Source organism: Nerophis lumbriciformis, linkage group LG38 (assembly GCF_033978685.3).
Source record: "Nerophis lumbriciformis linkage group LG38, RoL_Nlum_v2.1, whole genome shotgun sequence".
Lineage (NCBI taxonomy): Eukaryota > Metazoa > Chordata > Actinopteri > Syngnathiformes > Syngnathidae > Nerophis > Nerophis lumbriciformis.
In genome coordinates this window covers 9116987-9143322 of record NC_084585.2, presented here as the reverse complement: position 1 = coordinate 9143322, position 26336 = coordinate 9116987, and the positions used below count along the sequence as shown (strand labels likewise).

The 26336-nt window shown below is 40.1% G+C and overlaps 1 protein-coding gene across 1 annotated transcript in view; it reads left to right on the top strand.

The window, feature by feature from the left end:
- dnah1 (dynein, axonemal, heavy chain 1) overlaps positions 1-26336 on the top strand; it is a 175343-nt gene that overhangs the window by 112997 nt on the left and 36010 nt on the right. Inside the window, exons 54-66 of the mRNA XM_061932510.2 lie at positions 1714-1899; positions 1968-2159; positions 3572-3739; positions 3835-4026; positions 6441-6572; positions 6650-6775; positions 6843-6962; positions 14594-14743; positions 14831-14991; positions 18534-18759; positions 23660-23855; positions 23943-24094; positions 26055-26251. Coding sequence (XP_061788494.1) covers positions 1714-1899; positions 1968-2159; positions 3572-3739; positions 3835-4026; positions 6441-6572; positions 6650-6775; positions 6843-6962; positions 14594-14743; positions 14831-14991; positions 18534-18759; positions 23660-23855; positions 23943-24094; positions 26055-26251 — 2198 coding nt within the window. The remainder of the gene's footprint in view (positions 1-1713; positions 1900-1967; positions 2160-3571; positions 3740-3834; positions 4027-6440; positions 6573-6649; positions 6776-6842; positions 6963-14593; positions 14744-14830; positions 14992-18533; positions 18760-23659; positions 23856-23942; positions 24095-26054; positions 26252-26336) is intronic.

The following is a 26336-nucleotide window of genomic DNA, read 5'->3' as shown; positions in this document are numbered from 1 at the left end:
TGAAGCAAGCAGCGTGAACTGGGCATGAAGCAGAGTGTCAGGGGTGTGATGTCGCCAGGGAGACTTCCTGGCAACAATGGGTTTAAATAATAGTGACATGATTAAAGACAGGTGCGTGAGTCGTGAGGGCAGGTGAAAACTAATGGGTTGCTACGGTGACAAACAAGAGTGCACAATGAGTCCAAATGTGGAACAGGTGAAACTAATGGGTAACCATGGAAACAAGACAAGGGAGTGAAAAGCAGGAACTAAAAAGAGTCCAAAACCAAGCATATCAAATCAAATCAACTTTATTTATAAAGCACATTTAAAATTTACCACAGGGGTAGCCAAAGTGCTGTACAATGGGCAGGTTAAAAGATAATACGAGTACCGAGCAAACACAACACAACACAAACAAAACACGATAAAAAAATAAATAAATAAAATAGAATACCGGTAAATAAAAACATAAAAACAGGTTCACAGCATGTGTCTTATGGGGCGCCATTGCAGGATGGATATCACTCACTTGTATATAGTATATAAAATGGTACACGCGTATAAGGATATTTCACATGCCTTTACTGTGTATATAATTGAACAGTGTTCATATTGTGTATAATGTGTATTTATAATATGTTGTACAAAAGACATTTCATAATTTTCGGAAGTTCATCTTGTACTTGACATTGTTTATAGGGTTAGGCGCTATAAGTGTTCAACTTCAGCCTAAACCCTTTCGGTCTGCAACATTTTCATTTTCAATCTATGAATGTACAACTGTTTGTTTATTTTGTTGACCATTGACCGAAGAATAAACTTTACTTACTTACTTACTTACTCAGTGTTAAAAGCCATGGAATAAAAGTATGTTTTTAAGAGAGATTTAAAAACAGGAAGAGAGGAGGCTTGTCTAATACTCAGAGGTAGGTCGTTCCAGAGCTTGGGAGCAGCAGCGGCGAAAGCTCTGTCACCTCTAAGCTTCAGCCTTGTGTCAGGGACCGTCAACAGCAGCTGATCGGCTGATCTTAAGGATCGGGTGGGGCAGTAAGGCTGAAGGAGGTCGGAGAGATAGGTTGGCGCGAGGTTGTTTAGACATTTAAAAACAAATAAAAGGAGTTTAAAATTGATTCGATAACGCACAGGGAGAACATAACTTAAACAAAACATGATCACACAGACATGACACTCGGATATTGTGACTTTTGGTATTAGTGTTCCTGAAAAAAAGGGACCCAAACACACATACTGTACAGCAGGTTTTTACATCTAAATATGTACATATAATTTATACGCACACACACATTGGCCCCCCCGAGATAATTTTTATTTCTCTCACTGTGGCCCCCCAGTCAAAATATAAAAGAGGAGCGATGTTCATATGTTGTTAATATTCAGTGTTTTATTGTTCATAGTTAATATTGTAAATCTCACTTTCTTTATTTTAATGTACATTTTGGGTGTCCCATTCAGTAAAAAACTGTAAAATTCCATTCCTTTTTATTGAGGTGGTCTGTCATAACTTTTTTAGAACTCTATCGGACATTGTGACTTTTGGTATTAGTGTTCCTGAAAAACAGCAGATTTTTACATGTAATTTATACACACATACAGATTGGCCCCCCAGACACATTTTTTTCTCTCAATGTGGCCTCCGAGTCAAAATATTTGCCCAGCTCTGTGATAGACAGACCACTTGAGATGTTCTTCTTTTTTTTTTTACCCTGGTAGGTAGACTCCGTGATTGCAGAGGAGACCAAAAAGTCAGTACAAGAAGAGGAAGTCAAAGCTTCGGAGAAAGCCCGTATAGCAGGAGAGATCGCCACCGATGCGCAGAGAGACCTGGACGAGGCCCTGCCGGCCCTTGAGTCTGCTCTCACCAGCCTCAAGTCACTCAACAAGGGAGACGTCTCTGAAGTCAGATACTTTGGTCCTAATGTGATCGCAAGTCCACTTTCTTCATAATGAATTATAACGGTTCACAGGTGCGAGCCTTGCAGCGCCCTCCTCAAGGGGTACGGTTGGTCATTGAGGCTTTGTGCATCATGAGGGAAGTCAAACCTAAGAAGATCGCTGGAGAAAAACCTGGAACCAAGGTTGATGACTACTGGGAAAATGGCAAAGTTTTGCTGCAAGATCCTGGAAAGTTTCTGGATAGTCTTTTTAACTACGACAAGGTAACATAGACCATCAATTTAACCGCAACATTTCTCCCACACACTTTTAAACTAGCGCTTTGTACAATGCTGCGGCTAATTTAAGAGTTTTTTCCTGGTTCTTCATATGCTTCACATGCTAAATGTGAAGGACATTTAGCTTTCTGGGGTCTTTCTGGAAGAATAGTCTCCACTGTGGTGTAGACTAATGGGGATCCTTAATAAACTAAACTAAATGAAATTGCCAATCGGGTCACAGTGGCTCGAAAAGGTTCATTAAGTCTTCTTATTCATATACTTTTTCAAATGTTCTTGTAATTAGACCATATTTTCGGTATATTAGATGGCATTTTGACCTGACATGTCATCTGCAGTCTTCAGAAGGTGGTAAGGTGACCGAAAATATGGTCCAATTACAAGAAAATTTGAAAAAGGTCACAGTGGACCAATTTATTTGTTCACATTCATACGATCATTTCATGAACCATTTAGGACAATATGCACTCACCGTCATCTTGGAGAAGACACAACGTAATGCACTTGGTGTAGCCCCAAAGCCGAAGTTGATCAGCCTCGACCATCAAAAAAGGAAACAGCCGCCACACGGAACGTAAAATTAACACCACAAACTGGCCCCAAAATATAAAGTTTCACAGCTATTACTGGGTTATACGTGTAACGTTATATAGCAATATCAGTTTGTGATGATGACTAGCAGTAGAATTTACATAATCAACACAGTTCAGTGGCTCATTTAACCAATACATGTTGAACTGTGCATTTATATTATTCAACTAAATGACACTTTATTGTTGTTTACTGTTATTAATTATTACTATATTACCGTATTTTTCGGAGTATAAGTCTCTTCTGAGTATAAGTCGCAACCCCGGCCAAACTATGAAAAATACTGCGACTTATAGTCCGAAAAATACGGTACTCTGTTTACTAGAATTCACCCTCAGACATTTTTTTAACTGTGCATAGGTGTTATTCAACTAAATAACACTGAATCGTTGTTTACTGTTAGTTTATTACAATAATACTCTGTTTATTATAATTAACTAAGACATTTTGAACTGTGCATAGGTGTTATTTAACCAAATGACACGTTATTGTTGTTGTTTACTGTTATTGATTATTACTATATTACTCTATTAGAATTTACCCTCAGACATTTTGAACTGTGCATACATGTTATTCAACTAACAGACACTGAATTGTTGTTTACTGTTACTGTTTAATACTACATTACTCTGTTTATTAGAATTTAACTAAGACATTTTGAACTGTGCATAAATATTATTCAGCTAAGTGACACTTTATTGTTGTTTACTGTTACCGTTCAGTACTATATTACTCTGTTTTTTAAGGTAAGTTATTGTAAAACAAAGAAACAAAACAGTTAGTTCCTCCATTTAATGTTTTTTCAGGATAACATCCCAGAAAAAGTGATTTCTCTAGTGCAGCCCTACATAGATAATGAAGAATTCCAACCAGCTGCCATTGCCAAGGTTTCCAGAGCCTGCACTTCAATTTGCCAGTGGGTTCGAGCCATGCATCTTTACCACTTTGTAGCCAAGGGCGTGGAGCCTAAACGGGTAAAACCTGGACTTTGTTTGAATCGTTGTGCTCTCTGTGCATTTGTCAAAGTGATTTTTTTATCTAAACGTGAAAACTGTGTGTATTTCAACAGCAAGCGCTCCAGGCAGCCCAAGCGGAATATGATGAGTCTCAGAGGAGTTTGAAAGCTGCAAAAGACCAGCAAGAGGCTGTGGAAAGTGGTATTGTTGCATTGCAAGTCAAGTACCAAGACTGCCTGGCCAAGAAAAATGAACTGGACCACAAGTATCAACTGTGTGAGAAACGCCTTGTTCGGGCAGACAAGGTCAGACCAGGGTTTTTTTGATTGATTGATTGAGACTTTTATTAGTAGATTGCACAGTGAAGTACATATTCCATACAATCGAATACGTTTTTCAACTTGTTTAAGTCGGGGTTCATGATACAGATATATACTATCATCATAATACAGTCATCACACAAGATAATCATCAGAGTATATACATTGAATTATTTACAATCCAGGGGGTGGGATGTGGATGTGGTTGGGATGTGGGGTTAGGTTGGGTTGCTATCATCACTTCAGTCATCAACAATTGCATCATCAGAGAAATGGACATTGAAACAGTGTAGGTCTGACTTGGTAGGATATGTACAGCAAGTAGTGGACATAGAGAGAGAGAGAGAGATCAGAAAGCATAAGAAAAAGTATCTACATTTGATTATTTACATTTGATTATTAACAATCAGACAATTAATCAGACATTATTGTGAGGTTTTGTATTAGTGTTCCTAAAAATAGGACCCAAGCACATATACTGCACATCAGATTTTCACAGCTTGCATATATATATACTGTGTGTGTGTGTGTGTGTGTGTGTGTGTGTGTGTGTGTGTATGTATGTATGTATATATGTTTATATGTATATATGTGTATATATATATATATATATATATTGTTGCGTTTTGGACCAGTTGTTCCTCCCAGGGAATTCAAGTCACAAGTCGCTCCCAAGCTCTTTACGACACTAAAGCTGAGTAGAAAAACCACCAGAGACAGAATAGGTATTTTGTTGTATATTTTCAAAGCTTTGCAGGTATACATTTGAGACCAGTCCAGCATAGAACATTCTATCGCGCCGCCAAAATGGTCTGTCCCCCGAAACACCCTCTCCCCCCTTAAGTCCCTGGCAGTCCTCTGTCTCTAGCCAAAACAAATGCTTATTATCGCTCCTTCTTACATTCCAAAGCCTCAAGGTTAACACACACAGTTTACTTGCAGACAGAGCAGCAAGAGAAGAAATGGAAAACACGAGCTGTTTTCAAATATGACTATGAAATAAAAGAAGTACTACTTAAATTCGGATATATGTAAATATCTGCCTCCGACAATATATATACAGGTAAAAGCCAGTAAATTAGAATATTTTGAAAAACTTGATTTATTTCAGTAATTGCATTCAAAAGGTGTAACTTGTACATTATATTTATTCATTGCACACAGACTGATGCATTCAAATGTTTATTTCATTTAATTTTGATGATTTGAAGTGGCAACAAATGAAAATCCAAAATTCCGTGTGTCACAAAATTAGAATATTACTTAAGGCTAATACAAAAAAGGGATTTTTAGAAATGTTGGCCAACTGAAAAGTATGAAAATGAAAAATATGAGCATGTACAATACTCAATACTTGGTTGGAGCTCCTTTTGCCTCAATTACTGCCATCACTGATGGTGGAAACTTTACACTAGACTTCAGGCAACGTGGATCCTGTGCCTCTCCTGTCTTCCTCCAGACTCTGGGACCTCGATTTCCAAAGGAAATGCAAAATTTGCATGGTTGGGTGATGGTTTGGGGTGCCATGTCATCTGCTGGTGTCGGTCCACTCTGTTTCCTGAGATCCAGGGTCAACGCAGCCGTCTACCAGCAAGTTTTAGAGCACTTCATGCTTCCTGCTGCTGACCTGCTCTATGGAGATGGAGATTTCAAGTTCCAACAGGACTTGGCGCCTGCACACAGCGCAAAATCTACCCGTGCCTGGTTTACGGACCATGGTATTTCTGTTCTAAATTGGCCCGCCAACTCCCCTGACCTTAGCCCCATAGAAAATCTGTGGGGTATTGTGAAAAGGAAGATGCAGAATGCCAGACCCAAAAACACAGAAGAGTTGAAGGCCACTATCAGAGCAACCTGGGCTCTCATAACACCTGAGCAGTGCCAGAAACTCATCGACTCCATGCCACGCCGCATTAACGCAGTAATTGAGGCAAAAGGAGCTCCAACCAAGTATTGAGTATTGTACATGCTCATATTTTTCATTTTCATACTTTTCAGTTGGCCAACATTTCTAAAAATCCCTTTTTTGTATTAGCCTTAAGTAATATTCTAATTTTGTGACACACGGAATTTTGGATTTTCATTTGTTGCCACTTCAAATCATCAAAATTAAATGAAATAAACATTTGAATGCATCAGTCTGTGTGCAATGAATAAATATAATGTACAAGTTACACCTTTTGAATGCAATTACTGAAATAAATCAAGTTTTTCAAAATATTCTAATTTACTGGCTTTTACCTGTATATATGTACCTGGCTAGATAGATATACCGGCCCCCAGACACATTTTTCTCACTAAATTACGCCCTCCGAGTCAAAATAATTGCCCAGGCCTGCAGTATTAGGGAAACATCTGGTCTGGTTGTTCCGTATTAATTATGTTATATTTTCCTTTAGCTTATAGCTGGGCTGGCGGATGAGAAAACCCGTTGGAAAGATACCGTGCTACATCTGGAATACATGGTGAATAATGTTTCAGGTGATGTGTTACTGTCTGCAGGCTATGTGGCATACATGGGGCCCTTCACGGTAAGACCCCCCCAAAAAAAGCATTGCACATACATTTTGACACATATTTCATCATTTGCAACATTTTCTGTGTGCAGGGAGAGTACAGAGCAGCCATGGCAGATGAATGGCTGCAATTATTCAAGGAGCTAAGTGTTCCTCACACTAATGCACCCAGTCTCATGTCCACCCTCGGAGATCCTGTCAAGATTCGCTCGTGGCAGGTCAGAATTTCTTTAGATTACTCTTTTGGACCATTCCTTTCTCTCACAGCTATCATATTGTTAACAGCTATCAGGTTTGCCTAAGGACAATCTGTCAGTGGAGAACGGTGTGATTGCCCAGTATTCTCTCCGCTGGGCTCTCTTCATTGATCCCCAAGGACAAGCCAACTCCTGGATCAAAACCATGGTGTGTTGTACTGTTAACTGTATTATTTGTTTTGTACTAGGGTTGTACGGTATATCGGTACTAGTATAGTACCACGATACTAGTGAATCATATTCGGTACTATACCGCCTCTAAAAAGTAGCCTTTTTAACGGGCATGACGGCGCGCCATCACGTCGTGACATTGCTGGTTTTACGAGCAGAGGAGCATGTTCGGCAGCGCACAATCACAGAGTACTTACAAGCAGACAGTGTGTACACAGAAAAAGGAGAATGGATGCATTTTGGCTTAAAAACTAATGATAAAGGTGAAGTTATAACACTGAAACGCCCTCAGGAAGAGGTGCTTTAAAACATGCTAATGTTCAGCCGCAGTCTGCAGTGTTTTAGCTACTTCTAAATCACTAATCCTCGCCTCCATGGCAACAAATAAAGTACGTTTCTTACAAGTATCATCCCTGCAGGACGAAGAATAGCTAAACATGCTTCACTACACACCGTAGGAGGATACAATAGCTCACCCGCATCACAATGTGAACAAATGCCATGGGTGCATCTACACCTGACATCCACTGTAATGATACCAAGTACAGGAGCGTATCTAGTCGATACTACTCTGAATACATCGATATTTTTTTATCAACATCGTTTTTTTTAAGTGTATGTTATGTTTATAAACTCAGGAAATACGTCCCTTATGACCAATGTTTGATCCTGTAACTACAAACCCCGTTTCCATATGAGTTGGGAAATTGTGTTAGATGGAAATATAAACGGAATACAATGATTTGCAAATCATTTTCAACCCATATTCAGTTGAATATGCTACAAAGACAACATATTTGATGTAAGGGAATAAGAGGTAGAAAATGGATGGATGGAAACTGATAAACTTTTTTTTTTTTTTGCAAATAATAATTAACTTAGAATTTCATGGCTGCAACACGTGCGAAAGTAGTTGGGAAAGGGCATGTTCACCACTGTGTTACATGGCCTTTCCTTTTAACAATACTCAGTAAACATTTGGGAACTGAGGAGACACATTTTTGAAGCTTCTCAGGTGGAATTATTTCCCATTCTTGCTTGATGTACAGCTTAAGTTGTTCAACAGTCCGGGGGTCTCCGTTGTGCTATTTTAGGCTTCATAATGCGCCACACATTTTCAATGGGAGACAGGTCTGGACTACAGGCAGGCCAGTCTAGTACCCGCACTCTTTTACTATGAAGCCATGTTGATGTAACACGTGGCTTGGCATTGTCTTGCTGAAATAAGCAGGGGCGTCCATGGTAACGTTGTTTGGATGGCAACATATGTTGCTCCAAAACCTGTATGTACCTTTCAGCATTAATGGTGCCTTCACAGATGTGTAAGTTACCCATGTCTTGGGCACTAATACACTCCCATACTATCACAGATGCTGGCTTTTCAACTTTGCGCCTATAACAATCCGGAAGGTTCTTTTCCTCTTTGGTCCAGAGGACACGACGTCCACAGTTTCCAAAAACAATTTGAAATGTGGACTCGTCAGACCACAGAACACTTTTCCACTTTGTATCAGTCCATCTTAGATGAGCTCAGGCCCAGCGAAGCCGACGGCGTTTCTGGGTGTTGTTGATAAACGGTTTTCGCCTTGCATTGGAGAGTTTTAACTTGCACTTACAGATGTAGCGACCAACTGTAGTTACTGACAGTGGGTTTCTGAAGTGTTCCTGAGCCCATGTGGTGATATCCTTTACACACTGATGTTGCTTGTTGATGCAGTACAGCCTGAGGGATCAAAGGTCACGGGCTTAGCTGCTTACGTGCAGTGATTTCTCCAGATTCTCTGAACCCTTTGATGATATTACGGACCGTAGATGGTGAAATCCCTAAATTCCTTTCAATAGCTGGTTGAGAAAGGTTTTTCTTAAACTGTTCAACAATTTGCTCACACATTTGTTGACAAAGTGGTGACCCTCGCCCCATCCTTGTTTGTGAATGACTGAGCATTTCATGGAATCTACTTTTATACCCAATCATGGCACCCACCTGTTCCCAATTTGCCTGTTCACCTGTGGAATGTTCCAAATAAGTGTTTGATGAGCATTCCTCAACTTTATCAGTATTTATTGCCACCTTTCCCGACTTCTTTGTCACGTGTTGCTGGCATCAAATTCTAATGTTAATGATTATTTGCCAAAAAATTTTTTTTTATCAGTTTGAACATCAAATATGTTGTCTTTGTAGCATATTCAACTGAATATGGGTTGAAAATGATTTGCAAATCATTGTATTCCGCTTATATTTACATCTAACACAATTTCCCAAGTCATATGGAAACGGGGTTTGTACTTGGTATCGGATTGATACCCAAATTTGTGGTATCACCCACAACTAATGTAAAGTATCAAACAACAGAAGAATAAGTGATTATTACATTTTAACAGAAGTGTAGATAGAACATGTTAAAACAGAAAGTAAGCAGATATTTACAGTAAATGAACAAGTAGATTAATAATTCCTTTTCTACCACTTGTCCTTAATCATTTTGACAAAATAATAGAATGGAAAATGACACAATATGTTACTGCATACGTCAGCAGACTAATTAGGAGCCTTTGTTTGTTTACTTACTACTAAAAGACAAGTTCACTATTTTATTTAAGGACAAAATTGCAATAATAAACATATGTTTAATGTATGTACCTAAAGAGTTTTTGTTAAAATAAAGCCAATAATGTCATTGTTTGTGGTCCCCTTTATTTAGAAAAGTCTCAAAATACATTTCGGTACCGGTACCAAAATATTGGTATTGGGACAACCCGAGTTTGTACTAAAGACAATCTCAAGACCTGACCTACTAAAGGTTTGCGTGTGTTAAAACACGTGCAAACTTGATAGCAAAGGCAAAGCTGATCTGCTAAATTTGTGTGCAGAAGATTGCATCTCTTAAGTGAGCAAAAGGAGCGCAATCCATTTAGCGTGTCGATCTTTATGAGTATTCAGAATATATGCTGAATATCAGAATGCCATACCTGCCAACTACTCCGGTTTTCCCGTAATTAGTATGGTTTTCCTCAACCTATTCCGGGTTACGGTTGCAGTGATAAAAAATACGTTTTTTCATTAATTAAAAAAAAAAAATTTTTTTTAAGTTTTATTCACGAAATCGCGTAACAACAATGACAATCGACACTGCTTCCCGTAACTTCCTATCGAGCCATTCCGAATGCCATGCGCGAGGCTATTTATAGCACCGCTGCCAAGCACGAGGCACCAGTTGCCATTGTTTCCAAACAAGCGAACGATCATGGAATCAGCCGGAGAAAAATCGCAAACGAGTCTTAAACCGAAAAGAAAACTGCAGAGTGAAGAATATTCAAAAGCCTATCCGGGAATAATTATCCGTTCCAAAAAGGGTGAAAACTACGCGAATTGCACCTTGTGCAGACAAGATTTTTCGATCGGACACGGAGGAATTAGCGATGTAAAAGACCACGTTGGGACAAAAAAACACAAGTCTAATGCCGTTGCTAGCGATACAATTGGAAAACTTTCAACGTTTTTCGTCGCCCAAACAGATTCTTTGGATACATTTGGATTTTAGCCACAAAAAGGTAATGACACCAATGTTATCTATTGGAATTGTTTAGTACTGTTATACTGTTAAAAGTGTTTATACTATTTATGCTTTCAAGTCCAAGTTGAAGAAATCTTGTTAAATGTTCACAGCATAACTACCAAAATACAGAAGTATGTCCTTAATATTTTTGCAGTGCTATTTCTGTTGAAAAGTTCAAATGATTACATTAGAGATGTGATGTGCCACTTTTCAAGTGTCTGATGGCTTAAATTAATTTTCATTAATTTTTTCATATTTTGAATTCTTTTGAAAGGCTTACAAAAAAACTACATTTGAATTGTAATTCCATGCTATTGACAGGACTATTAATTTTAATGAAGTTAGCTTACCATGTTTACAGTATGATAATTGTGATAGAAATGTGAATTTTAGGCACAGAATATTTTTTACAATTGAACAAGGCAGTAGATTATACAAGCTTGGACAGAAAGTTAATAATGACACCAATTTTTTTTTTTTATGGAATTGTTTAGTACTGTTTTACCATTTGTTTACTGTAAAAAGTGTTTATACTGTTTATACTTCAATTAACAAATTGAAGTCTTGTGAAAGGTTGACAGGATAACTGGCATTAACTGTCAAAATAATTTCAAACTATTGAAGTTAGCTTACAGAATAAACATGTCAATCAACCCATATGATTTTTGCTGTAATATTTTTGTTTTGAAAAGTCACTGTGACTGATAGAAAAGTGATGGTTTTAGCAACATTTTAACCTGTCTGAATGCTAATAATTATTTTGCGTCGGGGGGCTAAGGAACCCCCCACCAGGACTTTGTCCTGGACCTACCGGGGCCTGCAACCCCTGGACCCTGGCTACTAGGTTTTTCTGATTTCAAAAGTTGGCAGGTATGGAATGCCCAAAATACTGTGAGGAGGAGATGCAAATATAATCAATCAGCATGCGCAGGGGGATTTATCAATGCTTAAACTGTTCTGCAGGCGCTATTTTTAGTACGTCTGGAATCTACGTGCAAACTGACACAGGTGCACACACCCTTGTAAAAAAGACAAAAACAGCTTGACTGACAATCCTTTGTCCTAAGTGTGTGTCAACATATTTGAACTGTCATTAATAAAACGTAATAGACATGTTGTTTATTCAGCATTATAATTTTATAGCTTCTGGGTGACTTAAGGGGCTGATTAAAACAAATTCAACTGATGCGTTTTGGTGTGTGGTGGTGGGTTTTTTTTTAAATGGTGTTAGTTTTTTCATTTAGAAAATATATTAACATATTTCCTATATGAAAAAACACTTTTGCGATATGCATTTTCTTGTGTGTGGATCATTCCGGACGCGTAAATGCGCTGCAGAGCTGTGCCTCTCCCTGCAGAGCCCACCTACACTATGCTAAAAATAGTTGGATTGCGATTCTATATTGCAGAAAAGGTGTTACAAATTATAGTTGTGCGCTGTTTTTTCAACAACATTGCAGACAAGATGGGGAACATAATGACATGAATGTGGCGGTAATGAGTGTCTCCATGGTGGAGCCGCTTTGTACAAGCAAAATTTGTCAATTGAATAGGACTCTTAGTACGGTGTTTTTCAACCTTTTTTGAGCCAAGGCACATTTTTTGCGTTGAAAAAATCCAGAGGCACACCACCAGCAGAAATCATTAAAAAACGAAACTCAGTTGACAGTAAAAAGTCGTTGTCGCAATTGTTGGATATGACTTTAAAGCATAACCAAGCATGCATCACTATAGCTCTTGTCTCAAAGTAGGTGTACTCTCACCACCTGTCAGATCATGCCATGACTTATTTTGAGTTTTTTGCTGTTTTACTGTGTGTAGTGTTTTACTTTTTCTCTTTTGTTGGTATTTTCCTGTTGCAGTTTCATGTCTTCCTTTGAGCCATATTTCCCGCATCTACTTTGTTTTAGCAATCAATAATACTTCAGTTGTTTTTATCCTTCTTTGTGGGGACATTGTTGATTGTCATGTCATGTTCGCATGTACTTTGTCTTTGCTCCACAGTAAGTCTTTGCTGTCGTCCAGCATTCTGTTTTTGTTTACTTTGTAGCCAGTTCAGTTTTAGTTTTGTTCTGCATAGCCTTCCCTAAGCTTCAATGCCTTTTTTTAGGGGCACTCACCTTTTGTATATTTTTGGTTTAAGTATTAGACACCTTTTTACCTGCACGCTGCCTCCCGCTGTTTCCGACATTACAAAGCAATTGATGCTGCCACCTACTGATATGGAAGAGTATTACACGGTTACTCTGCCGAGCTCTAGACAGCACCGACACTCAAAAACAACACGTAATTTGCAGACTATATTTACTAGGGATGTCCGATAATGGCTTTTTGCCGATATTCCGATATTGTCCAACTCTTTAATTACCGATACCGATATCTACCGATATATACAGTTGTGGAATTAACACAGTATTATGCCTAATTTTGACAACCAGGTATGGTGAAGATGAGGTCCTTTTTAAAAAAAATGATAAAATAAGATAAATAAATTAAAAACATTTTCTTGAATAAAAAATAAAGTAAAACAATATAAAAACAGTTACATATAAACTAGTAATGAATGAAAATGAGTCAAATTAACTGTTAAAGGTTAGTACTATTAGTGGAGCAGCAGCACGCACAATCATGTGTGCTTACGGACTGTATCCCTTGCAGACTGTATTGATATATATTGATATATAATGTAGGATCCAGAATATTAATAACAGAAAGAAACAACCCTTTTGTGTGAATGAGTGTAAATGGGGGAGGAATGTTTTTTGGGTTGGTGCACTAATTGTAAGTGTATCTTGTGTTTTTTTATGTTGATTTAATAAAAAAATAATAAAAATAATAAAAAACGATACCGATAATAAAAAGAATGATACCGATCATTTCTGATTTTATATTTTAAAGCATTTTTCGGCCGATATTATCGGACATTTCTAATATTTACTTTTTTGCAAAAAATATTTTTAACCCAAATAGGTGAAATTAGATAGTCTCCCACGGCACACCAGACTGTATCTCACGGCACACTAGTGCACCACGCAGGCCCGGACCTAACCAATCTGGCGCCCTAGGCAAGATTTTAGGTGGCGCCCCCCCACATCGGCAGTGAAGTGTATATACTCACAAGAACCCGAATAGCTTTGTCTTTGACCTTTTTTTTTTACTTACAACTATATCTAATATATAAGGGGTGGAAAAGTGACTATTACCTGCAGGGCAAACATTAGCTAACCAGAAGGCAATAATGTAAACAAAAAACACCTGCTTAAAAGATCTAATACAAATGTCCCTGAGGAATGTAAGGTGGGAGTACTGTAATTACCTAACGTTATATTATTATTTTCCATAACAATTTAGCCCCCTCCACAATATTAACCCGACGTTAAAACAGAACTAGCTATTTATTGATTAGCAATTGCCGAATCATGTAACATTAGCTTAATGCTAAAAAGCCAGGTTACTATCACATTCTGTAACAGACAAATAATTTCATGTAGGCTGTACGTTACCTACCTGCTACCTCACCTACCTGCTACCTCTGTCTTTTCTCGTTTCTCCTCTTCTTTTCTCTTTTTTCTTCCCTGGGCACCTGACAGTTTTGGCCGTTTTGACATCTTGTGTTGATTTTTTGATGTGGGGACGTCCAAAAAGAGTCATGATACGGGGAGGGAGGGGGCGCACCGTGCGGGGGGAGGAGGGGGGGCGTAATGTTGTAACAAATAATATTTCTATTAAATAGGCTTTACTTTGCATTTTAATTAACGTGAGATTATTTTTTTGTATTTAGAAATAATAGTAACAACTTTTTTTTTTTTTTTTTTCTCCAACATTTGTGGCACTGGCATGGCGCCCCCTGATGGACGGCGCCCTTAGCATTTGCCTATACGGCCTATGCCACGGGCCGGCCCTGGCACCACGGCACAGTGGTTGAAAAACACTGGCTTAGTAGATCAAGCCCCAAATGTATTGTTTATTTTGGGTTAAAGCCTAAAAGCGACTTAGCGCTTGCACTTTTCCATACTCCTTCTAACCTGACTTGTCTTGCTCTACCAACCAGGAGAAGGACAGTGGATTGGAGATTATAAAGCTCAGCGACCGAGATTTCCTACGCAGTCTCGATAATGCAATCCGCTTTGGTAAACCCTGCTTACTTGAGAATGTAGAAGAAGAGCTGGACCCTGCTTTAGAACCCGTACTGTTGCAGCAGGTGAATACCATATGTATGACGATATCAATAGAGCTATATTGTATGATCTTCCTACACGCTGATGAACTCACTTCTTTGGCCCTTTAGACATTTAAAGAGCAAGGCACCTTAAAACTGAAGCTGGGCGATTCCACCATCCCTTATCACAAGAGCTTCAAGTTCTACATCACCACCAAGTTACCGAACCCGCACTACTCTCCAGAGATTTCCACTAAAGTCACCCTCATCAACTTTACTCTGTCACCGAGGTAATACACATTTTGTTTTTCTGACGCTTATTTTGTTCTGGGTCTTCTGTGAGCTGGAGAGTATCTCAGTGGAATTTAGGCAAGAGCTGGTCAAGCACATATACCCATACTTGCCAACCCTCCCGGATTTTCCGGGAGACTCCCGAAATTCAGCGCCTCTCCCGAAAACCTCCCGGGACAAATTTTCTCCCGAAAATCTCCCGAAATTCAGGCGGGATATATAAACAGCATACCTGCCCAATCACGTTATAACTGTAGAATGATGGAGGGTGAGTTCTTGGTTTCTTATGTGGGTTTATTGTTATGCAGTTTCATTAACGTCCTCCCAGCGCAGCAGCAACACACAACAACAGCAGCAGTCACGTTTTTGTATACCGTAAAGCAGTTCGTCTGCCGTAAACAGCAATGTTGTGACACTCTTAAACAGGACAATACTGCCATCTAGTGCATTTGATGAAAGCACTTTTGTGCGTGCCACACATCAATGCATCACCAGAGAGGGTGTTCAGCATGGTTAGAAAAATAGTGACAGAGAATAGAACAAGGATGGACAATTCAACCCTTAACTCAACAATGAGTAGATGAGTGTTATGTGTGTGTATATGTGTAAATAAATGAACACTGAAATTCAAGTATTTCTTTTATTTATTTATTTATATATATATATATATATATATATATATATATATATATATATATATATATATATATATATATATATATGTATATATATATATATATATATCCATCCATCCATCCATCCATTTACTACCGCTTATTCCCTTCGGGGTCGCGGGGATATATATATCCATCCATCCATTTTCTACCGCTTATTACCTTTGGGGTCGCGGGGGGCGCTGGAGCCTATTTCAGCTACAATCGGGCGGAAGGTGGGGTACACCCTGGACAAGTCGCCACCTCATCGGGATATATATATATATATATATATATATATATATTTCTATATATATATATATATATATATATATATATGAAATACTTGACTTGGTGAATTCTAGCTGTAAATATACTCCTCCCCTCTTAACCACGCCCCCAACCACGCCCACGCCCCCCGCACCCACCCCCCGAAATTGGAGGTCTCAAGGTTGGCAAGTATGAATATGGCAGTGCCATGTTGGCGTTTTTTTTTCCATAACTTGAGTTGATTTATTTTGGAAAACCTTGTTACATTGTTTAATGCATCCAGCGGGGCATCACAACAAAATTAGGCATAATAATGTGTTAATTCCACGACTGTATATATCGGTATCGGTTGATATCGGAATCAGTAATTAAGAGTTGGACAATATCGGAATATCAGCAAAAAAGCCATTATCGGACATCTCGAGTTATTACGCTAATCTATGTCACAGCAGCTCCACGCCGACGAGGCACTAAGCAAAGTGGGCGGGGTTTGTTTACAGAGCAGCCAACCAGAACCGCGGGTGTCAAGGACAGACACAGAAGCAGATTTTTACCACAAAGTTCTGCAGAAAAGTGATATTATATCAGATTGTAGGTGTTTTTTACCCTTTGCGTTCGTATTTTGCCGTGTTTGTTGCATTTTTGTTGCGTTTCGCTTGATTGACTGAGGAGATGGTCTGAGGTATATACAAACCCAAAACCAGTGAAGTTGGCACGTTGTGTAATTGATTTGCAAATCTTTTTCAACTTATATTCAATTGAATAGACTGCAAAGTCAAGATATTTAATGTTCGAAATGAAAAACTAATTTTTTTTTGCAAATAATCATTAACTTGGAATTTAATGGCAGCGACACATTGCAAAAAAGTTGGTACAGGGGCATTTTTACCACTGTGTTACATGGCCTTTCCTTTTAACAACACTCAGTAAACGTTTGGGAACCTAAGAGACCAATTTTTGAAACTTTTCAGGTGGAATTCTTTCCCATTCTTGCTTGATGTACAGCTTAAGTTGTTCAACAGTCCGGGGGTCTCCGTTGTGGTATTTTAGGCTTCATAATGCGCCACACATTTTCAATGGGAGACAGGTCTGGACTACAGGCAGGCCAGTCTAGTACCCGCACACTTTTACTATAAAGCCATGCTGTTGTAACACGTGGCTTGGCATTGTCTTGCTGAAATAAGCAGGGGCGTCCATGATAGCGTTGCTTGGATTGCAACATATGTTGCTCCAAAACCTGTATGTACCTTTCAGCATTAATGGTGCCTTCACAGGTGTGTAAGTTACCCATGTCTTGGGCACTAATACACCCCCATACCATCACAGTTGCTGGCTTTTGAACTTTGCGCCTATAACAATCCGGATGGTTCTTTTCCTTTTTGGTCCGGAGGACACGACGTCCACAGTTTCCAAAAACAATTTGAAATGTGGACGCGTCAGACCACAGAACACTTTTCCACTTTGCATCAGTCCATCTTAGATGAGCTCGGGCCCAGCGAAGCCGGCGGCGTTTCTGGGTGTTGTTGATAAAAGGCTTTCGCTTTGTATAGTAGAGTTTTACCTTGCACTTACAGACGTAGCGGCGGACTGTAGTTACTGACAGGGGTTTTCTGAAGTGTTCCTGAGCCCTTGTGGTGATATCCTTTACACACAGATGTCGGTTTTTGATGCAGTACCGCCTGAGGGATCGAAGTTCACGGGCATTGCCGCTTACGTGCAGTGATTTCTCCAGATTCTCTGAACCTTTTGATGATATTACAGACCTTAGATGGTGAAATCCCTGAATTCCTTGCAGTAGCTGGTTGAGAAATGTTGTTCTTAAACTGTTTGACAATTTTCTAAAACATTTGTTGACAAAGTGGTGACCCTCACCCCATCCTTGTTTGTGAATGACTGAGCATTTCATGGAAGCTGTTTTCATACCCAATCATGGCACCCACCTGTTCCCAATTAGCCTGTTCACCTGTGGGATGTTCCAAAGAAGTGTTTAATGAGCATTCCTCAACTTTCTCAGTCTTTTTTTGCCACTTGTGCCAGCTTTTTTGAAACATGTTGCAGGCATCAAATTCCAAATGAGCTAATATTTGCAAAAAATAACAAAGTTTACCAGTTCGAACGTTAAGTATCTTGTCTTTGCAGTCTATTCAATTGAATATAAGTTGAAAAGGATTTGCAAATCATTGTATTCTGTTTTTATTTACCATTTACACAACGTGCCAACTTCACTGGGTTTGGGTTTTGTATATTTTTATGTATTTTGAGGCATGATACAAGATCCACCCATGGATGGGGCCATATGAATCCTTTCCCTACTGTACTTTAGATGTTATGCTTTTGATACTTTCACTCTGCTACCTGTTGTGTCCTCGGCCAGTAGCCGAGGGCCCAATTAAACAGGAAGTGTTGCATCCTGTGTGCCAAACAAATCATGTGAGTGATTTACTGTTGTGTTCCTGATGTGAGAAGCCCAATAAAAATAACTATTATTCTTGCTGCTACTGTCCACTTTGCTGCCATAAAAATTAATAATTAATTCTTATCCAGGGAATTCAATATGTATGATTTGCATTTTTATTTTCCTGCTCTTTAATATTAATGTATATTTTGTTCATTTCTAGCGGTCTGGAAGACCAGCTTCTAGCCCAGGTGGTGGCAGCAGAGCGACCGGAGCTAGAAACCGCAAAGAACCAGCTGATCGTCAGCAATGCCAAAATGAAGCAGGAGCTGAAAGATATTGAAGATGAGATCTTGTTCCGTCTCAGCTCCTCAGAGGGAAACCCGGTAGACAATGAAGAGCTCATCCAGGTGTTGGAAGCTTCTAAAGTCAAAGCCGGCGAGATCCAGGTCAGGCACTAAAGACTAGCAAAGCCCTTTTAAACATCATACAAAATCAATCAATCAATGTTTATTTATATAGCCCTAAATCACAAGTGTCTCAAAGGGCTGCACAAGCCACAACTGCAGTACAAAATTGCTTCATACAGAAGACTGTTATTTGGACAAGTTAGGGTTGTCAAAAATATCAATACTTGGATACCAAGTCAATACCAAAACACAAAAAATACATCAATATCTGCGTTATTCCAGTATTGTGAGTACCGGATACTGTACAACACTTTTTGCTCAGTAAGCCCTGTCAATTCTTGGCGCTTGAGCACTGGGTCAACACTAAAGAGAAACGCCTTCTGTCTTTTAAAAAAGGAACCAGTGTTTCCCATATATTTAATTATTCGTTAAAGCCTGTCACAAATGCAAGTTTGGCGCTTCCGGTTCGCTCCCGCTCATAAACAAATATGCATCTTTGATGCACTTTAGCAACTTTGTCGCTATATTTAGCAAGTAGAAGTACACATTAAAACATACTTGCCAACCTTGAGACCTCCGATTTCAGGGGGGGGGGGGGGGGGGGGGGGGTTAAGAGGGGAGGAGTATATTTACAGCTAGAATTCACCAAGTCAAGTATTTCATATATATATATATATATATATATATATATATATATATAAGAAATACTTGACTTTCAGTGAATTCTAGCTATATATATTTATTTTATTATATATATATATATATATATATATATATATGTATATATATATATATATATATATATATATATATATATATATATATACATATATATATATATATATATATATATACATATATATATATATATATATATATATATATACATATATATATATATATATATATATATATATATATATATATATATATATATATATATATATAAATAAGAGAAATACTTGAATTTCCGTGTTCATTTATTTCCACATATACACACACATAACACTCATCTACTCATTGTTGAGTTAAGGGTTGAATTGTCCATCCTTGTTCTATTCTCTGTCACTATTTTTCTAACCATGCTGAACACCCTCTCTGATGATGCATTCTGCTTCGTCTCCTTGTTGTGTGCGCAGTTGTGCACTGCACTCTCTAAAAGCCGTAGATGTTATTGTCACATATGCATGTACACTAGGTGGCAGTATTGTCCTGTTTAAGAGTGTCACAACATTGCTGTTTACGGCAGACAAAATGCTTTACAGTAGACGAAAAGGTGACTGCTGTTGTTGTGTGTTGTTACCGCGCTGGGAGGACGTTAATGAAACTGCCTAACAATAAACCCACATAAGAAACCAAGAACTCGCCCTCGATCATTCTACAGTTATAACGTGATTGGGCAGGCACGCTGTTTATATTGTGGGAAAGCGGACGTGAAAACAGGCTGTCGACACGTCACTCAGGTCCGCCTGAATCTCGGGAGATTTTCGGTAGAAAATTTGTCCCGGGAGGTTTTCGGGAGAGGCGCTGAATTTCGGGAGTTTCCCGGAAAATCCGGGAGGGTTGGCAAGTATGCATTAAAAGTGAAAGAGAGGTGTATCTTAGAAGCGTGTAACCCAGATGTTGTTTTTGAAATGTAGAGTTACATCTTGGCAGCTACGACTGCATTTTAAAGGCCTACTGAAATGCGATGTTCTTATTTAAACGGGGATAGCAGGTCCATTCTATGTGTCATACTTGATCATTTCGCGGTATTGCCATATTTTTGCTGAAAGGATTTAGTAGAGAACATCGACGATAAAGTTCGCAACTTTTGGTCGCTGATAAAAAAGCCTTGGCTGTACCGGAAGTAGCAGACGATATGCGCGTGACGTCACAGGTTGTGGAGCTCCTCACATCTGCACATTGTTTACAATCATGGCCACCAGCAGCGAGAGCGATTCGGACCGAGAAAGCGACGATTTCCCCATTAATTTGAGCGAGGATGAAAGATTCGTGGATGAGGAAAGTGAGAGTGAAGGACTAGAGGGCAGTGGGAGCGATTCAGATAGGGAAGATGCTGTGAGACCTGATATTCAGCTGGGAATGACTAAAACAGTAAATAAACACAAGACATATATATACTCTATTAGCCACAACACAACCAGGCTTATATTTAATATGCCACAAATTAATCCCGCATAACAAACACCTCCCCCCTCCCGTCCATATAACTCAAACACCTGCACAACACACTCAATCCCACAGCCCAAAGTACCGTTCACCTCCCCAAAGTTCATACAGCACATATATTTCCCCAAAGTTACGTATGTGACATGCACATACCGGCACGCACGTACGGGCAAGCGATCAAATGTTTGGAAGCCGCAGCTGCATGCGTACTCACGGTACCGTGTCTGCGCATCCAACTCAAAGTCCTCCTGGTAAGAGTCTCTGTTGTCCCAGTTCTCCACAGGCCAATGGTAAAGCTTGACTGTCATCTTTCGGGAATGTAAACAATGAAACACCGGCTGTGTTTGTGTTGCTGCAGCCGCCCACAATACACCGCTTCCCACCTACAGCTTTCTTTCTTTATTGTCTCCATTGTTAATTGAACAAATTGCAAAAAATTCACCAACACAGATGTCCAGAATACTGTGGAATTTTGCGATGAAAACAGACGACTTAATAGCTGGCCACCGTGCTGTCCCAAAATGTCCTCTACAATCCGTGACGTCATGCGCAGACGTCATCATACCGAGACGTTTTCAGCAAGATTTTTCGCACGAAATTTAAAATTGCACTTTAGTAAGCTAACCCGGCCGTATTGGCATGTGTTGCAATGTTAAGATTTCATCATTGATATATAAACTATCAGACTGCGTGGTTGGTAGTAGTGGCTTTCAGTAGGCCTTTAAATGATGTGCAATAAGATGTTGAAGCACAGGGATCTTAAATACTTGACACTTTGAAACATTTTTTAATAAAGTAGTTCAAGTTAATGGATCAGTAAATACTAGAGATATCCGATAATATCGGCCTGCCGATAGATGCTTTAGAATGTAATATCGGAAATTATCGGTATCGAGTTTTTTTATTATCGGTATCGTTTTATTTTATTGTATTTTTATTTTTTATTTTTTTTATGAAATCAACATAAAAAACACAAGATACACTTACAATTAGTACAAAAAACCTCCCTCCCCCATTTACACTTGTTCACACAAAAGGGTTGTTTCTTTCTGTTATTAATATTCTGGTTCCTACATTATATATCAATATATATCAATACAGTCTGCAAGGGATACAGTCCGTAAGCACACATGATTGTGCGTGCTGCTGGTCCACTAATAGTACTAACCTTTAACACTTCATTTTACTCATCCATCCATCCATCCATCTTCTTCCGCTTATCCGAGGCCGGGTCGCGGGGGCAGCAGCCTAAGCAGGGAAGCCCAGACTTCCCTCTCCCCTGCCACTTCGTCCAGCTCTTCCCGGGGGACCCCGAGGCGTTCCCAGGCCAGCCAGGAGACATAGTCTTCCCAACGTGTCCTAGGTCTTCCCCGTGGCCTCCTACCGGTCGGACGTGCCCTAAACACCTCCCTAGGGAGGCGTTCGGGTGGCATCCTGACCAGATGCCCAAACCACCTCATCTGGCTCCTCTCGATGTGGAGGAGCAGCAGCTTTACTTTGAGCTCCCCCCGGATGGCAGAGCTTCTCACCCTATCTCTAAGGGAGAGACCCGCCACCCGGCGGAGGAAACTCATTTCGGCTGCTTGTACCCGTGATCTTGTCCTTTCGGTCATAACCCAAAGCTCATGACCATAGGTGAGGATGGGAACGTAGATCGACCGGTAAATTGAGAGCTTTGCCTTCCGGCTCAGCTCCTTCTTCACCACAACGGATCGATACAGCGTCCGCATTACTGAAGACGCCGCACCGATCCGCCTGTCGAACTCACGATCCACTCTTCCCTCACTCGTGAACAAGACTCCGAGGTACTTGAACTCCTCCACTTGGGGCAAGATCTCCTCCCCAACCCGGAGATGGCACTCCACCCTTTTCCGGGCGAGAACCATGGACTCGGACTTGGAGGTGCTGATTCTCATCCCAGTCGCTTCACACTCGGCTGCGAACCGATCCAGTGAGAACTGAAGATCCTGGCCAGATGAAGCCATCAGGACCACATCATCTGCAAAAAGCAGAGACCTAATCCTGCAGCCACCAAACCAGATCCCCTCAACGCCTTGACTGCGCCTAGAAATTCTGTCCATAAAAGTTATGAACAGAATCGGTGACAAAGGGCAGCCTTGGCGGAGTCCAACCCTCACTGGAAACGTGTCCGACTTACTGCCGGCAATGCGGACCAAGCTCTGACACTGATCATACAGGGAGCGGACTGCCACAATCAGACAGTCCGATACCCCATACTCTCTGAGCACTCCCCACAGGACTTCCCGAGGGACACGGTCGAATGCCTTCTCCAAGTCCACAAAACACATGTAGACTGGTTGGGCAAACTCCCATGCACCCTCAAGGACCCTGCCGAGAGTATAGAGCTGATCCACAGTTCCACGACCAGGACGAAAACCACACTGTTCCTCCTGAATCCGAGGTTTGACTATTAATTTTACTCATTTTCATTAATTACTAGTTTCTATGTAACTGTTTTTATATAGTTTTACTTTCTTTTTTATTCAAGAATTTTTTTTTAATTTATTTATTTTATTTTATTACTTTTTTTAAAAAGTACCTTATCTTCACCATACATGGTTGTCCAAATTAGGCATAATAATGTGTTAATTCCACGACCGTATATATTGGTATCGGTTGATATCGGTATCGGTAATTAAGGGTTTGGTCAATATCAGAATATCGGATATCGGCAAAAAGCCATTATCGGACATCCCTAGTAAATACTGTTGGATTTTTAACACAGGCAAGTTTTCTTTTCTGTCAGGCCAAAGTGATTGTGGCGGAGGAAACAGAAAAGGACATTGACGCCACCCGTCTGGAGTATGTTCCTGTGGCTGTGCGCACACAGATCCTCTTCTTCTGCGTCTCAGACTTGTCCAAAGTGGACCCCATGTACCAGTACTCCCTGGAGTGGTTCCTTGGCATTTTCATGGTTGGCATCACCAATGCTGAGAGAGCAGGTATGGAGATATACCGCTGTTAAACATATGTGTTTTTCATAAATAATGAAAAGAAACAGCCTCCTCTGAATATCTTTTTGCTTCCAGACACGGTGGAGAAGAGAATTGTGAATATCAATGAATATTTCACCTTCAGCCTGTACTGCAATGTGTGTCGCAGCATGTTCGAGAAGCACAAACTCCTGTTTGCATTTCTCCTCTGTGCTCGTATCCTGCAGAACGACGGGGAAATTGACATGGTAAGTAAATGAGGCATCGCTCGTATTTTTCTCTCATACAGTGCAAATGTTAAACTACCCGTATTTTACGGACCATAAATGTAAAAGACTTCCTTGTGGTCTACATAACATGTAATGGTGGTTGTTTGGTCAAAATGTTGCATAGATGATGTTTTACAGATCATCTTCAAGCCGCTTTCTGACAGTCGCTTCAGGATGCGCCGTTTTGTGGGCGGTCTTATTTACGTGGCTCACCTTCGACAGCGTCTTCTCCCCGTCATCTTTGTTGTAGCGGTGTAGCGTGCAAGGACGGGAGTGGAAGAAGTGTCAAAAGATGGAGCTAACTTGTTTTAATGACATTCAGACTTTACTTTAATCAATAACGGAGCAGCATCTCCTCATCCGTGGCTCACTAGTGCAACAACAACAACACCGGAAATGTGTCCCGTGAAAAACCGTCCGACCGGAACTCTCTAATAACTAAAGTTCCTTAGGGGGAATAATGTCAACTCACTACACTGGTATGTTTTAGCGCTTTCATGGCGAGTTTACTGACAGATATAAGTAAGAACTTTACACTACTTTATATTAGAAATGGCAACAGCGGAGGATGAATGTCACATAACTAGAGATGTCTGTTAATGACTTTTTTGCCAATTTCCAATATTGTCCAACTCTTAATTACCAATTCCGATATCAACCGAAACTGATGCATACAGTCGTGGAATGAACACATTATTATGCCTAATTTTGTTGTGATGCCCCGCTGGATGCATTAAACAATGTAACAAGGTTTTCCAAAATAAATCAACTCAAGTTATGGAAAAAAATGCCAACATGGCACTGCCATATTTATTATTGAAGTCACAAAGTGCATTATTTTTTTTTAACATGCCTCAAAACAGCAGCTTGGAATTTGGGACATGCTCTCCCTGAGAGAGCATGATGAGGAGGTTGAGGTTGGGGGGGGCGCGGTTAAAGTGGGGGTGGGGGTGGTGGGGTAGGAGGTAGCGGGGGGTGTATATTGTAGCGTCCCGGAAGAGTTAGTGCTGCAAGGGGTTCTGGGTATTTGTTCTGTTGTGTTTATGTTGTGTTACGGTGCGGGTGTTCTCCCAAAATGTGTTTGTCATTCTTGTTTGGTGTGGGTTCACAGTGTGGCGCATATTTGTAACAGTGTTAAAGTTGTTTATACGGCCACCCTCAGTGTGACCTGTATGGCCATAATAATACTCCTATGTTTAATGCGCCGACAATCCATCAAGCGGTGCGGCTTCATAGCTTACCAAAGTTGTACTAAAACATTTTTATAGATTTTTGAGCGCCGTGTGTAATGGTCTATATTTTTAATGGAACATATTGGAACATGAAGCCTACTCAGTGGCCTAGTGGTTAGAGTGTCCTCCCTGAGATCGGTAGGTTGTGAGTTCAAACCCCGGCCGAGTCATACCAAAGACTATAAAAATGGGACCCATTACCTCCCTGCTTGGCATTCTGCATCAAGGGTTGGAATTGGGGGTTAAATCACCAAAAATGATTCCCGGGCGCGGCCACCGCTGCTGCTCACACTCCCCTCACCTCCTAGGGGGTGATCAAGGTTGATGGGTCAAATGCAGAGAATAATTTCGCCACACCTTGTGTGTGTGTGTGACTATCATTGGTACTTTTAACTTTTTTTTTTTCATATTGTATGTTGGTGTTTACTTGAGTAATATTGCCATTATATTGCAGTCTACACGTATCTCTTATGTTTGACTGCCGTCTACTGGTCACACTTATCATTACACCATGTACCAAATAAAATTGCTTTGAGGTTGGTAAACAAAACCAGAATTATTCTGTACATTAGGCGCACCGGGTTATAAGACGCACTGTGGAGTTTTGAGGGGGGAAAAAAGTATTTAAAGTGCACCTTATAGTCCGGAAAATATGGTAATCCAAATGAGTGACATCAATCTGTTTTTTTTTGTTTTGTTTATGTGAGGCTGAGTGGCGTTATCTGTTATCTGGCGGGATGGCCAGCCAGGAACTTCCCAACCCAGCCATAAGCTGGCTGTCTGACCGCGCCTGGAAGGACATCCTGGGCCTCAGCGGACTGGAGACATTCTGTGACATGGCATCCACCTTTGACAAACATCTGGAAGGCTTCAAGAACATTTTTGACAGCAACCTTCCTCACAGGCAAACATGCACAGCACTGACACACAACTTCTTTCTCTCATGTTGAACTGAAAGAAGGAGTCATTGTGTACTAAACTGGGCCTTT